At 33.9% G+C, this 16,256-nt stretch overlaps 1 protein-coding gene across 2 annotated transcripts; it reads left to right on the forward strand.

The window, feature by feature from the left end:
- The first annotated feature begins 5,047 nt into the window (after positions 1-5,047).
- LOC133311408 (bifunctional protein FolD 1, mitochondrial-like) lies at positions 5,048-11,570 on the forward strand. 2 transcript variants are annotated; one of them, XM_061512466.1, is made up of 8 exons: positions 5,048-5,171; positions 5,775-5,965; positions 6,601-6,629; positions 6,724-6,751; positions 8,121-8,437; positions 10,626-10,862; positions 10,929-11,096; positions 11,173-11,570. In XM_061512466.1, the coding sequence occupies exons 2-8, from the start codon at positions 5,785-5,787 to the stop codon at positions 11,341-11,343; spliced, it is 1,131 nt and encodes a 376-aa protein (XP_061368450.1). In that variant the 5' UTR covers positions 5,048-5,171; positions 5,775-5,784; the 3' UTR covers positions 11,344-11,570. The 2 variants fall into 2 exon arrangements, with proteins under 2 accessions (XP_061368450.1, XP_061368443.1); XM_061512459.1 differs by lacking the exons at positions 6,601-6,629; positions 6,724-6,751 and having other exon boundaries at positions 5,775-5,995.
- Positions 11,571-16,256: the final 4,686 nt, after the last annotated feature.

Raw genomic sequence — 16,256 nt, forward strand, 5'->3', positions numbered from 1 at the left:
CGTCATTGCGAGAAGAATAAGATTTGAAGTTGTGATGATGGAATCCCATTAAAGTTAAACAATATTATTGATGATAAATATTGTGGTAGAAATTAAGAATAGAATACAAAGACGATACCATTATAAAAAGGTTTGGTTGGATGGAACTTGAGAGGTGGTGACCGATGGTAGGTAGAAGATGGTGAGTATGAGTATTTTTGTCTTAAAATTATAAAATATATTTAATTGTTATAATATTAAAGTTTAAAGGGGTTATTTATTTTAATTAAAAGTATAAGGTGATTTTTTGAAAAAGCATTAAACTACGAGGAGATTATGTATAATTTAGCCACAAAAAAAAATATAACATAAAAATAAAAGATTACTCAAAAAATTTTGTTTTGAAATTTTCTCTTTCTAGGACTAGTTATTTTTCTCTTTTAAATCTCCTCCTATATAGCACGAACACGGTCTTTTTTTGAAAATTTGCGTGTCGGACACGTGTCCGATACGGACACACTCCGACACCCTCGGACACGCGTCCGACACACGGTCAATATTTGGGGACACGCGGTCAACTCTCGGACACGTTTCGACACGTTTTTCCGACATGCAGTCAACTTTTTCGGACACGCGGTCAACGCTCGGACACGTTTTTTTTTTTTACTTTTATTTTTTTTATTTTTAAATCTTAATTTTATTTTGTTAACTAAATATAAAAGAAATAATTTATAAATTAATTTTTTTCTGTTATGAAATTTGACATGAAAAATTAACAAAGTACGAAAAATTATTTATATTTATGTTATGAAATTTAAATATTTGATTGGTTATATGACTTATTATGGACTCTTATATTTATTAAATATAAATTATATTATATATATTAAGAATTTTATTTAATATCAAAATGTGCCCCAACGTGTCAAAATATGACATTTTTTAGAATTAACATGTCGGCGTGTCGTATCGTGTCTCGTGTCCGTGCATCATAGATCTCCTCTATTCATGAGCTACAAAACCAACTCATCAGTCTTTTTGCTTAGGAATAAGTAAAATAATAATAATTTTATATGAAATTTAATATCATTAAAAATTTTAAAATATTTATATATAAACTTATATATCATTAATAAAATATTAATAATTTTAAAAAAAATTAATATAATTAAATTTATTAAAGTTTTTAAGAAAAACTATAATTAACATCTCTTAATAATTTGTAGTATAATATAATTATATTGAAATCATTAGGCTTGCTCACTTGTATAATGTGTGAGTAGTCTGAAATCCTGTTTGGTTCTGCCGCTGTTAAGTAGGGAATTGAGTTTACCCTAGAAAATCACGACGACAACTACAAACTATTGGTTCTATTATATACTAAAAGGAAAGGAAATAAAATGAGATATATATGATGTGGGACTTCTAAACCACTATTCTTAACATAATCCATTTGCTCTTGATTCATTGTTAATTTCAAAGTTCTTCCCTGTTGTTGCCAACTTTGCCATCCCTTTACTCTTCTTTTGTGACTCCATCATATATCTATATGGTTCACGCTTCTTACTTTTTATCATGACTCTTCTCTTTTTGTAGTTGCCTATTTGTTATCTTTGAAACATATCTTGTATTTATAAGTTTTAGGCCAATAATTTAAAATTTTGGTTTAGATTTATTAAAGCAAAGCATAATTTATTTTCACTCTTCCTTTTCTTTTAAATTTGAATATGTCCATATTTTATTAAGAATGCGAATGTTATTGTTTGGTATATATGCTTGTTACAAAGGATATGCTAGGAATATAGGAATTAAATGAATCCCGAATATCATTCTCAAGAAGAAAACGTAAAAATAAGAATTAAAGAAATTGAAACAGATGTAAAATATTAAAGAATGGTGGGTAACTGCAATGGAACTTAAGAACAATAAATTTTGTAGAGACAAAGAACAAGCATAATAAAAAAGTTTAGTTTTCCAAAGTCTAGATGAGACTAAAATCAAAGTTATAAACCAAACACAAAAAATGGAATACTGGAAAGAAAGTTGTTAATTGATGGAGAACTAGTTGGAGGATACTTTTTCCCATACCAATGTTATAGCATCAATGCGCACTGAGGGGTGTAAATAGATCAGGCTGGCCTGGCCCGGCCTTCAGCATGGCCTATATTTGGTCTGACCTAGCTTAACCTTTCTGAAAAATAGAATAGATTTAGACTTATAGAAAAACATTTTTAACAAATAGGCCATAGGCCAACTTTGTCAAGTCTGGCCTAAAGCCTTGTTGGTAGGCTGGCCTATTTAATTTTTTAAAATAATATAATAAAATACATTTTAAAATTATTTTTTAATGTAATTGTATTTCCTTCTTATTTTCCTCATTTCTTTGACTCTATTCCTTTCTGATATACATTCTAGAGCTGCGGTATTATATTGACTCTTTCTTGTTTTTCATTTTTTATTTCTTATGAGAAATGTAAATGCATGCATGAATGAAACTTCCTTTGCTCTGTACAATTATTTTCCTTGCTTAGTATCTTTATTTGGAGGCCTATAAGGCCTGTATGCCATATCAGACTTTATAATTTTTTTTTTTTTGGTACATTGCCAGGAGGTATCCCCATTCAACCTTCTTCGGGCACCATGCCCTCGGGGTACGGCCCGTTTGGGCTAGCCCCTCATTGTAACAGTGGGTGCACTAAGCTTCGCAACCGGAGAAAGGATGAGACTAATCCCCCAACCGAAGATTTTTTGGCTTATCTTCTGGCCCCCAAAGATTTTCCAAGAAACTGCTTGAGGCAGGGTTTGATCCCTGCACCAAGCAATCCCTTGGGAGCTCAGCTGCCAACTGAGCTACCCTTGGGGGTTGACTTTATAATTTTTAATAATAGGTCAGGCTTGACTTATAAACGAAGCCTTTAATAGATCAGATAGGCTAAAAAAATTTTACATAGACTTAGGCCAGGAAGTCAAAGCCTGGCCTAGCCTGATCCATTTACACCCCTAAATACGCTATAGCACGCGCCACATCAATTAAATGCTACTTAGGTTATTATAGCATAAGCACAGATTTCTCCAAGCAACTTAATTTAAAACCTTAGAATTTTATCTCACACATTTCTATGTTAGATCTAGGGGTGGCAATCTGGGTTGACTAGCCCCGACCCGTCCCGCCCCGCCACCAACTTGCCTAAAACGGGGCAGGGCGGGTTGACCCGCCAAAAAATATGTGTTGAAAAAATGAACCCACCCCGTTTCATGGTGGGTTGGCGGGTCAACCCCCAACCCGCCAATTAAAAAATCAATTAATTAAAGTTCAAAAATAAATTATATTTTTTGAATATTTCTAATATTATTTTATTTTATTTCACACTTCCCTATATTTTTTTAGTCTCAATCTTAAATTTATACTAATATTTGTCAAACATTCTTTAGGAATTTATATATAGATAACATTTGTCATAAATAAAATTGTTATTCTTTATTTTTTCTAGGAAGTACTAAGATAAAAAAAAAATTAGATATCACAAAAATTTAAGGACTAATGAAATACTACCTAATTGTAAAAAAAATATATATATATATAACCCGGCGGGTCAACCCGCCCTGCGGCGGGTTGAACCCGTTTTGACCCACTTCTAGGCGCGGTGGGTTGAGGTGGGTTGGTGGGTTGAAAACCTCAACCCAACCCGCCCTGTTTTGGCGGGTTGGCGGGTTGACCCGCCGGACTCAACCCATATTGACACCTCTAGTTAGATCCAGCTCCATAGATTCTTGGTTCCAAGCTCAAAACCATTATGTGAATGCTCTGACACGGCTTTTTTTTTTTTGAAAAAAATGTGTGTCGGACACCGACACGCTCCGACATGTTCGTCACGCGGTCAATATTTTGGGACACGTGATCTTACACGTTTTTCTGACACGCAATCAACTTTTTTTGACACGTGGTCAACGTTCTAACACGCTCTGACACGTTTTTTTTTCTTTTAGTCTTAATTTTTTTTATTAACTAAAAAAAATCATTTATAAATCAACTTTTTTCCTGTTATGAAATTTGACATGAAAAATTAATAAGGCACAGAATTTTTTTTATATTTATGTTATAAAATTTGAATATTTGATTGGTTATATGACTTATTATGGACTGTTATATGTATTAAATATAAATTATATTATATATATTAAAAATATTATTTAATATCAAAACGTGTCCCAACGTGTCGAAATATGTCATTTTTTAAAATTAACATGTCATGTGTGAATGTATGTTACAATTCCTTTCGGAGGATGCATATGAGTAGTTGTAAAAGCAAAAACCGCAACACACAACTTAATTCAATATCTACATAATGCGACTTTTCAGCAAACAAAATCCTAAGATAATTGCTACACAATGTTATTCATAATAACAAATGAAAATTGAATTAAGCAAATGATGGAAATGTTTTTGTTTTTGGAAATATTTCAATCAGTTCATTGTTTCGCAACTAATTTGATTCGGAACGGGTTCAAGATTAAGGCTTTAAACCCCTTTCAAAAGTGATACCAGAGAGATTCGAACAGATATTCTCATCCCTATTTGTTAAACTCTCGTGCGCTAACTGAGCTACCATCATTTGGTTACAATGAAAATGTTTAGCTCGTAGTAAAAAGCATGTGTAAGTCCGCAACAAAAACAGAAGATGGAGATGGAAACATTATAGAAATAAACGTCTTACTACAAGGTAATTAGAAACAAGAGAAAATAAAATAAAAATAGAACATAAAAACAAAAGATTACTCGAATTTTATTTATTTTTTATTATTGAAATTTTCGCTTTATAGGACTAGCTATTTTTCTCCTTTAAATCCCCTCTATTCATGAGCTACAAAACCAACTCAACAGCCCTTTTGCTTCAGGAATAAGTAAAATAATAATAATTTATATAAAATTTAATATCATTAAAATTTTTAAAATATTTATTTATAAATTTATATATCATTAATAAAATATTAATAATTTTAAAAAAATTCAATATAATATAATATAATTTGTAGTATACTATAATTATTACAATTTCTTGAAATCATTACTCAGTTGTATAATGTGGGAGTAGTCTGAAATCCTGTTTGGTTCTGCCGCTGTGAAGTAGGGAATTGAGTTTACCTCGGAAAATCACGTCGACAACTACGAACAATTGGTCTGTGAAGTGAAGGTACCTTCGTAGCTATCAGCTTTTCTGTTTACTCTCGTTTACCGTCAAATCCTTAATTGGTAAGTCAGTTGACTCGGAAATTAAATTTTGTAATTAGTGTTCTTGGCTGTTAATCATCATAGATTTACAGTTCTAGATATGTGTTTTTCTATGTATTAAAAAATCTGCTTCCAAGTGTCATAGGTTGGTGGTGGTATTGGTATAGCTACTTATCTAGTTATAGTCCATTTCAAATTCAAGCTTTGGCCTTTGGGTAACTTTAATTTGTTCAAGGTTTTATTTACCATGTCATTTGCCGTTTCTCTCCTTTGGTTAAAAGTATTTCAATTCAGTTTAATTAGTTCCTAAATTAAAGTTATGTCTGATGAATATCTTTCTGATCAATGTGGGGAGTTCATCAACATCATTATGGAAGGAGTTTAAAGTCTTAATCATTGACTCATCTCGAATCAGACTAGTCCCGAAGCAATTAACTGATTGAAATATTTCAAAAAAAAAAAATGATATGCACCTGGCTTTGTTTTTTATTTTATTTTATTCCACCAATTGTGTTCCTTAGAGAGAGAGAGAGAATTGATTCCGTGATAACCTTGCTAATGGCAGAACGGTCTTGATGACAAGTATAATGGGCTTGGTGGCAGTGACATGGCTGAATTGTCTAAGAAAGCGTCTTCCACTAAAGACAAGGTTTCTTCATACCTTGAAAGACGACGGTGGTCAATTAGGCCAAATTTTAATGTCTCCTCCTCTTGCGTCTCTGGACCTTCCTGACATCTGGACTCCTAATTCTTCATGTCAGAGTATTCCAGTTATGCATAAAAGATGTATGTATCTTATCCCCTTGATTTGACAATAATGCTTTTATTGCTATTTGTTTGGTTCTTAAATTGTAGCATATTAAATGTTTTGATGCTTTTTCGTGCACAAGGTTAATTCTCTTTGTTCATGTTCTAGATTATTACTTTATTGAGCAAAACCTGGGTTTTGCTGTCATTGGTAGACTCCCCCAGACAATTATATAGCTTCAAAATTCTCTTCTAATGTAAGAAGTCTTTTCATTGACAGATCAAGAAGGTTTATATTTGATTTCTTGGTCTATTCAATTTCATTAGTGTGTGATAACTGTTTCTTGAATGAAAATCAACAACTAAAAGTGATCCTTTTAAGATCTTTGAAGGAAAAGAAAGCAAAACAAAACACATGCTGACCACAAGTATGGCTTTGCACGCTGCTTTCCATGTGTCAAGTATTAAAAAGAATACAATTACCTCTATCGGATTAATTTATTTATCCAAAACATATGCTAACAAATAGGCATGATTTTTGATATGGTGGCTTTCAGTCTTAAAGTTCATGATAAGACTCTCCCAAGTTCACTTTTTACATACTTTGATATGATATATATAGCTTTTTTTTAGTCTCTTTAAAGACAACTATTTTACTACATCCACATCAAATGTTATATTCGATTGCTTCATGTTGAGATTATTGTATCCCTATGAATTAGGGATTGTATAGTTCATACTTTTATATTTCTGCATTTGGGTTGTAGATATCCATTAGAGATCCGCTTTTGATTTGTTTCCTTCAAACAGATTTGTTTTCTTTTATTAAGGGATGTGTTGAGATTCAAATGTGGTGGAGTCCCACGTTTGTTGGTAATGGGAGGACCATATAAGTTGAAGGACCCATAAGCTCAATACCTTAAGGTTTTGGGTTGAATGTAGTGTTCGTTCCACTTGTTGCGGTTGGTGTAACTTAAGGCCAATTGGTGATAATTCTCCCCTACCATGGGCTCCCTCTGCCCCACTTGATAGTTGTATCAGAACCTAGTTTGGCTTGGGCTAGTGAGGTGTGGATTTCACACTAGGGGGAGACTGTTGGAGGTTCAAGTGTGATGAAGTCTTACATTAGTTGGTAATGGGTTAAGTGATGACCATATAAGTGGAAGGACCCACAAACCTTATGCCTTAAGGTTTTAGGTTGAGATGTGGTTTTGGTCCCACATGTCGTAGTTGGTGTAATTTAGTCTATTGTTGATAGTTCTCCACTACCATGGGCTCCCCCTAGCCAATGGAATGTTAGCTTGGGTTTGCAGGGCAAATTCGTCCCGACTATTAGTTCCCAAAAATAAAAAAAATAAAAAGTCCTAGTTGGATATATTCATATAATGCAGTTCAATTTGTGCAGTTGGGCCTGTATAGAATGCTAAGCAAGCAAGTTCCAGTAGTATTTCTGACAGAGTTAACAGTTGGGATGAATTTGGTGAGCTTTAGACAGATTTTGGACAAAAATTATGGACAAGGTAAACTTAATGGATGAAATATGCATGTTTTCCTTTTTGTAACAAGCTTGGAATATATGCAATATATGTTCTAAATTGAGGGGAAGTGTTACAATTATTAGGCAGCGTAAATAAATAGTTCATCTTCAATTGTGTTGACTAGCTTCTGACTATTAGGCTGTATGTTAGCTTGTAATTTGCAGCTAGTTATCTGCTCGATTACTCCCTTGATTGATTGCAATCAGGCTACGAATAAGAGATTAACTGTGTAGTGGTACACAATTTCAATCAAACTCTTCTGCTTCTATACCTACTAATAGATTGTTAAAATTTGTCATTCTTTTCTTTTTCTTGTGTTATGCATCCTTGTTAGAATTGTAAATATCGTGTACAGTTGTAGTGTCCTTAGAGAGCATATTATGTTATTACTTCCTGGCATATATTTGTATTTTAGGAGGTTAGGATATTTGGCCCTTGAATCATGGGATTAGACCATACCACTATTCTCTAGGAATTTCCTTTTTTACTTTGTACTGTACTCTGTAAACTATAAATCCGTTCTCAATTAAATATATGAATTGTCACCAACTTTAACAATTATTAATTTGCTTATCCTGTCGATTTTATTGCTTAAAATACTGTATTGAAATTGATGTTTGCCACAGCTAATGAGAAAGCTGCTGTTGTACTTGATGGAAAGTTGATATCAACGGAAATCAGGTCTAAAATAACTGGTGAGGTAAGAAAAATGAAAAAATGCCTAGGAAAAGTTCCGGGATTAGCTGTAATTTTAGTGGGCCAGAGAAGGGATTCTCAAACTTACGTTCGCAACAAGATAATGGCCTGTGAAGAAGCTGGAATCAAGTCTTTGGTGACTGAATTACCCACTGACTGTGCAGAAACAGATGTTCTTAATGCTGTAACGAGATTTAACAAGGATCCATCAATTCATGGTATTCTAGTGCAACTTCCTCTACCACAAGTAATTTCTGAATCTGTGACTTTTTACAATAACTTAGATATCTGCTGAAATTTTATTCACGAAAAGGGGCGTACCACAAAACGTTTCAAAGATTTGTCAGAAATGGTCAACCAGTGAAGTGTTTTTCAATCAGGGGCCCAGGATTAAAACTGCCTTAGAAAGGGTGGGGTTTTTCGCTCTGATTGTGTGATTTATCACATTGATCAAAAAGAAAATTAAAAGCATGATGTACTAAAATAACATTCACATAAGTCTCTTAGAATTTGGTTTTATTATTGCCAGAATATCTGCAAAATATATAATATCTTTATTTTATCTTATTAGAGTTCCTTAGATGGTCTCTTATGAGTTGTTCCTAGAATTTATTATATTTTCCTCATTTGTTTCTTTATTTGATGTGTTTTGGCACTTCCTGAGATAGTTTAACACTTTTCCCTTTTGATTTGATTATGTTGCACCACCCGCAAAGCAACATGCTCTGTTTTTTGTCTTGATTTTATCATAACATGTTAGGTGAAGACACATGAATGATTTATTTTATCTCGAACATGTCATGAATCAACTCTCCCCAAAACTTAAACTGTTTGGTGAATACACATTAATGGTTTTATATTACATTTCTAACACGCCCCTCACTCAAGAGCCATTTAGGTTTGAAGCTTGAATAATGAACAAACCCAACTATCTTATGTTAAAATTCTTTTTTTATTAGAAAAAGGGTGGCGTCAGCGGGGATAAAAACCAAAATGCCACACTATTCACAAAAAATTACCTGAATGCTACAGATCGGAATTTTTTTTCCAAAATGCCACGTCACGTAACTCGCTACAACACCTAGCAAGTTAGGTGTGGACATGTGACAGTAGGTTTGTAGACACGTAAGCCGCTGCACAGTGCAGCGAGATTACGTGGCAGACAGCTTTTGCCACAATCTGCCACGTGGCATAAAACGCTAGGCAGCTTGGCATGTTACGTGTCAAACTCACTATACTGCATAGCATGTTATGTGTCAGCTTTTCTGACACATGGCCTTACATGCTGTGCTGCATAGCATATTATGGCTGAAATTTACACATAATATGCTATGCAACACACCATGTAGCTTTTCTGACACGTAACATGCTATGCAGCATAGCAAGTTTAACATGTGTTAGACACGTAACACACCAAGCTGCCTAGCGTTTTATGCCGCGTGGCAGGCTGTGGTAGAAGCTGTCTGCCACCTAATCTCGCTACACTGTGCAGCGGCTTACGTGGCCATGAATCTGCTGCCACATGTCTACACTTAACTCGACAGGTGTTATAGCGAGTTAGGTGACGTGGCATTTTGGAAAAAAAAATTCCCTACGTGGCATTTTGGTCGTTGTCCCAGCGGCAACGATTAAACTCTAGACTACTTGGTTGTAGAGGCTCTGATACCATGTCACAAACCAACACTTCCAAAAACTGAAGCTGTTAGGTGAAAATACATAAGTGATTGTCTATTATATCTCTTAAAACTTTAGTCTTCATACTTATTTAGGCAGTTTTGGTGCCACACAAACTGTTTTTATTGATTTTGTTCTGTTATTCAATTATCTGTTTTTTGGTTTGCTTTGCTTTGCCTTTCCCCTTGATTTGTTTTTTGTTTTATAGATGGCATGCACTGTTTTCACTGCAATGGTTATCCACTACCCACACATCATTTTCTACTCACTCATTCACAACACACTTCTCAATAGTTATCGGCTCACGAAACAATACATACATTTTACACAGCCGCAAAATACCCCCTTACCTGAACCAGCAAAACCTAGGTGTATCACAAGCAATGAGACATACTCATGGAGTGCATCTTTGGAGACAGTAGTTGATGCTGTCAAAAAAAGGAACATGGGAAATAAAATAAATATTATAATTTATTTGATTCTGTTGATAAATTAAATAATTTCATCAATAGCATAACCAGTTGATGTAGCTATTCATAGAATAAATAATATAATTTTTGTTAACCTAAATTTGGTTGTCTGAAGGAATCATTTGCAAGTAAAATATTCTTTTATCATTTTTTATTTTTTTTGAATAACTAGTTGTTTACATGTCAGCTGCAACTTCATAGCAAATAATTAAAAATTGAGGATTAGCACACATGTTCAGAATTTGCTGATTTGGTGTGTGTGACTGACTGGTTGCAAAATGTTTGGGACAGCATCTAGATGAGGAAAAAGTTTTGGATGCTATATCTCTAGAAAAAGATGTGGATGGTTTTCATCCTCTGAACATGGGGAATCTTGCTATAAGAGGAAGGGAGCCACTGTTTACTCCCTGTACTCCAAAGGGCTGCATTGAGTTGTTGATCAGATCTGGGGTTGAGATTATGGGGAAGAAAGCCGTAGTGATTGGAAGAAGTAATATTGTTGGTTTGCCAACATCCTTGTTATTTCAGGTACTGTTTTTTCCCTACTGTTTTTTTCCCTCTACATGAAGGTGTAATATCATTTTATGTTTGCAGAGACACCATGCAACAGTCACTGTTATACATGCATTCACAGAAAACCCTGAACAGATCACTTCAGAAGCTGATATTGTAGTTTCCGCTGCTGGAGTGCCTCATTTGGTCCGTGGGAACTGGATAAAGCCTGGTGCAACTGTGATCGATGTTGGAACAAGTCCAGTTGAGGTGAGTTGAAACTTAAGATGCTTTTTATATTTTGCTTATTGCATATCAATTACCAAGGAAAAAAATGTGTTGGCAGGATCTTAGCTGCGAGGATGGTTACCGTCTCATAGGTGATGTATGCTATGAAGAAGCTATAAAGGTGGCATCCCTCATTACTCCTGTGCCAGGAGGTGTTGGCCCCATGACCGTTGCCATGCTACTATTTAACACACTAGATTCTGCAAAACGAATGCTTAATTTTACTTGACCTCAGCGCCTTTTGCTTGTACAATACTTTCAGCGTGGCGATGAAAATTTTAAACAATTTTCGTCATGTAAAATTGTATATCATGGTCCATAATAGTTTCTATCAGGTAAGTTTTATTTCGAATCTTGGGTCGTAATTTTGTAAAATAGGTGTTCTTTTGTGTTATTGGTCAAATTTTGGAATTATTATTTCTTCTGCTTTATAATCGAGGTGTTACAAAATATTAATGGATGACGTTTTTGTATTCTGAAATGGTAATTCCCAATCTAAGCAGTTGATATTTATCCACCAATTTATGATTATGTAACCATCACATAATGATGTATTGAATTGTATCCACTTCCTTGTTCATGTATATCCTATATAAGGATGAATAAGAATTAGATTCTATTCTACTTCCGTGTCTCTCTTCTTTTCTCCTACTGCCTTCCATTTTTCTTATTAATTTTATAATACGTTATTAGCACGATAGCCTCCACTGTATCACGCTTTCTCCACGGAGGCTTCTACCCTTATATATTGTCACTCTTGCTCCCTCTTAGTCTTTCTGTTGATGTATACCGCAAATTTATTTTTCTCATCAATCAATCATTTGAGAAGGGAGCTTTGATTTTTTTGTTTTCTCCACGAAGGCTTCTACCCTTATACATTGTCACTCTTGCTCCCTCTTAGTCTTTCTGATGGTGTATACTGCAAATTTATTTTTCTCGTCAATTAATTATTCGAGAAGGAAGCTTTGATTTTTATTTTTATTTTTAAAAAGGCCAACGACAGCACAACCACCTGCATCGACATCCTCCTTTCCATCGTCCTCCCTCCTCTTGGGGTTTCCTCAAGTATGGTTATTGTTGCCTTGCTAACAGTTATGCAAACGTGACAACAAGTAATATAGGGCGTATTTTAGACCCTAATATCGTTCCCACAAGGATCTTTGGTGTGTTTGACTTTGAATAAAATTGTAATTGCTAATCAAAACCAAAAATAAAATAAAATCAAATTAAGTGAACTGCTATTCTAAGTCAAGTGCAACGAAAATATTTTTGAGAAGATTTTCTTTTTCAAATAGAGATTCAGTTGATGCAGGAAGTTGAACTACTGACTGGAAATTAATTAAATGGAAGCATTGTAATTTTTTTTATGATTTTCTCTTAAGTTTTAGAACAGAAAATTAAAATTCTGATTTGAACAAAAATAAGAAGTGGCAGCAAAGATTGATTTGAAAACAGTATTTGAAAACAAGTTGGATTTCAATTTCCCCTTCCCTCATTTATTATTAAGTTGCTTGAAAGAAAATAATTGTTGCTTTTTCAACAGTTCCAGCTTAACAAAAATATAAAATCAACCATTGTTTCCCGACAACATTTTTTTTCCCCATAAATAACAGATGACACATCCATGTGTATCCATTAATACAAGACCTTGAAGCACCATTTCCTTAAGTTACATGGGGTAACTTCATCCCTGGAGCTATACCCATTGAGAGATATCTCACTCAACTTTCCATGTGCTTACTGTGAGGTCTAGTGTGGGTTATTTTCCAATAATTCCTCACCACTAGGAGTAGCCTATGTGTGGCCATCACATATCAAACTCGGAATGAAAAAACACACATTAAACAAGCTAGAAATTAACATTTAAGCGTTAAAACAGCAACTAATAACAAATGAGTTCCGGGTACTCTTTCAACCCAACTCTAAAGAAATTTAGCTCATTGCCATGGGTTTATGAGCATACAAACAACAAAGGTCAATTACAAACAGGAAATTAAAACTTACGAACAAAGAAAATTAAGAGGCAGAAGCTATATCCAGAGAATAGCTCTGCTACAGTACTCAGAAAAAATTACACAGAATTAAAATCCCAAAACAGAACAGATGCACTAAAATAAATCCAAAGAGACGAATAAGAGAGAAGAGAGACCCCTACAATGCTTTTTCTCCCTCCTTTTATAGCTGAAGCTCCTTCATGCAGAACGGTTCACACCTCAGCCAGCACGTGTGCTCTACGCTCTTCCCAATCGTGTGTTTCCTTTGCTAGGGTAGCAACGCACTCCAAAAGAATCTCCAGCCAACACTCCTAACAAACTCCAGCTCACCAAATCAGTTACAAGTAGTGTTTGGCTTTTTTTGTAGCAAACAAAATGGCTAGGATCAGTGTGTAGGTTGAATCACTCACTTAATGGACCATGGGTGAGGATTAAAGCTTGATGGTTTGACCGAAATCAGGGAACGGTCTGGCTTAGTGGGTCGATTTGTAGAAGGGACTCAGGATTAACGGTTTGAGATGAGGGTTTGGATGCTCACACGATGGTTGTGCTAGGGTTCGTGTTTTTTCTTCTCTTGTGTCAAAGCTGCGTTGCCTTTCTGTCAAACTCTTTCCTTTTCTTCAATTTGGGCTTCTGACTTGCCTTTCAAAAGATCAGCCCATTCTTTCTTTTCTTGATTTTTTTATTCTTTTCTTTCTTCTTCCTTTACTTTTCTTTCTTTCCTTGTCTCTTCTGACTTGTAGTGTAAAGGTCCAGCCCAACTCTTTGCCTTCTTTTTGTTCCTTTCTTTACTTGGGCAGTATCAACAAGTGGGCCTGAAAATTACAAATAAAAGCCCATTAGCACTTAAAACAGAATCATTCAACTCAATGCATTTGGGGCTAATATTATACACAAGATATTCATTTCATTTACATTTTCATATTAAAACCACATGTTTCAAGTCACATTTCATGAACTTATCAGCTGCCAAGTTGAGTTCTGGATCTGTTTGGTGCTGATCAGCGGTGTACGACGGTGGAGAGTTGCTGCAGACCTGTCCATCGAAGAGCTCGGCTGAGGATGGCGATCGATACTAGATCTGACTATTGGAGGCTGCAGCAACGGCAGACATATTATCAGATAAGTTGTTCCTCATCTCCCACTAACCATGTTTTGGCTTATTAATCGAATTTTATTAGATGAAGCCAATTTCAATACAATAATTGGCAATATAAAACTTTAGAAGAGCTAATTTGTGATTACCAAGGGTGACCAAAATGACTATAAATGATATCATAATGAGGCCACAAGTGGTGGTAAAATTGCTGATTATTACAAATATTGCAGGTAAGAAATGTGTATAAAAAGAAAAATTACCTGTTTTGCTTCCGATATATATTATTCTAATATTAGCATGATTGAAAAACATGCCTTGGTAAATCAAAAGGATATTGATTATAATAACTATATTATTTGGCATCATCGGATGGATCATCCCGGATCAAATATGATGCGAAATATTATTGAAAATTCATATGATCATGCATTGAAGAACCAGAAGATTCTTCAATTTATTGAATTTTCTTGTGTTGTTAGTTCTCAAGAGAAACTATCACCAGCTAAAGTTGAGATGCAATCTCTTTCATTTTTAAAATGCATATAGGGTGAAATATATGGGCTCATTCATCTATCATGTGGACCTTTCAAATATTATGAATTTAATATATGCATCTACAAAATGGCCATATGTTTGTGTATCTTGACATTTGTGAGATTATTTGCTCAAACGATAATATTTAAGAGTACAATAAAGATAATTCATCTTCGTAATGCTGGTGAATTTATATATTAGCAAAATTATTTATTAAATGTCTCAAATTGATTAGTAGAACATTGCCTGTGAGAACAAAGCTTCCTATTTTTGCATGGGGATATGCTATATTTTACGTTGTAGTACTTATACACATCATGTCAATAAGTTATCATCTCCCTATTACATTGGCTTATGGTCAGGAGCCAAATATAATTTTTAAATGTGCGATCTATATTCTAATTACTTCACCATAACGCACAAAGATGAATCCTCAAATATAGTTGGGAATATATGTTAGATATGAATCTCCTTATATCTTGAAATAACGACTGGAGATTTAGTTAATACAATAATGGATTATTGTTATCAATCTTTCCAACATGAGGGGGAGAGAATAAACAGTTAGAAAAATATATAATTAAAATGTATTATCAATATCTCATATAGATCCTCGCACAAAACAAATATGAAAAAATGATATTATATATCTACTGACTGATGGTTTAACTAACCAATAAGTCTAATATTCCAACTGTAAATACTCCAATTCATATTGTACATAGAAAAATGATTGGTTCCAAGGAAAAAAATCCTCAACAAGGGAAGAAAGGAGCAAATGATTTAAGATAGTCATAATATGGAGACAACTCTTAATCCTAAAAACATAACTTTCATTAAACCTCAAGGAGGTTCAAGTGCCTCAAAATAAATGAAAATGAAGAGATCTCTGTTGATTATGTCATTATAGGAAAAAGTTGGAACCGTAAAGATATAGTTGTCGACAACATTTTTGCATAAAATGAAATGATGAAATAAGACGAGGATCTTAAAGATAAATTTGTTGATGATGATTGGCCAAAAATATAAAGACGCAATTCAAATTCAAAGTTTTTGGATCTATAATCCAAACATACGAAGGTGTAAAGCCAGTGGGGTACAAATGTGCAAAAATTATAATGAAAAAATGAAGTGTGAGACATAAAACACGACTTGTAGCACAATAATTTTCACAAAAGCCTGGCATTTATTATATGAAAATATATTATCTTGTGGTGGATGCAATCACCTTCAAATATCTTATTAATCAGGCTGTATATAAAAAATTGGCATACGTCTAATAGATGTTATTATAGCCTATTTATATGACTTATTCGACCGATAATGAAATTTATATCAAAATCCTAGAAGGATTTAAAACTCTTTAAGCATATAAGAATTCCCGAAAAATTTATTGAATAAAGCTTCAAATATCATTAAATGGATTAAAGAAATAAAGGCATAAGTGGTATAATCGCCTTGACAAAATATTTATCAATTGATTTATAATTTAAAGAGATTGTATACGGATAAAGC

This window comes from Gastrolobium bilobum, unplaced genomic scaffold (genome assembly GCF_033153095.1).
Source record: "Gastrolobium bilobum isolate Gb01-03AN ecotype WA unplaced genomic scaffold, APGP_CSIRO_Gbil_v1 utg54577, whole genome shotgun sequence".
In the NCBI taxonomy this organism is placed as follows: domain Eukaryota; kingdom Viridiplantae; phylum Streptophyta; class Magnoliopsida; order Fabales; family Fabaceae; genus Gastrolobium; species Gastrolobium bilobum.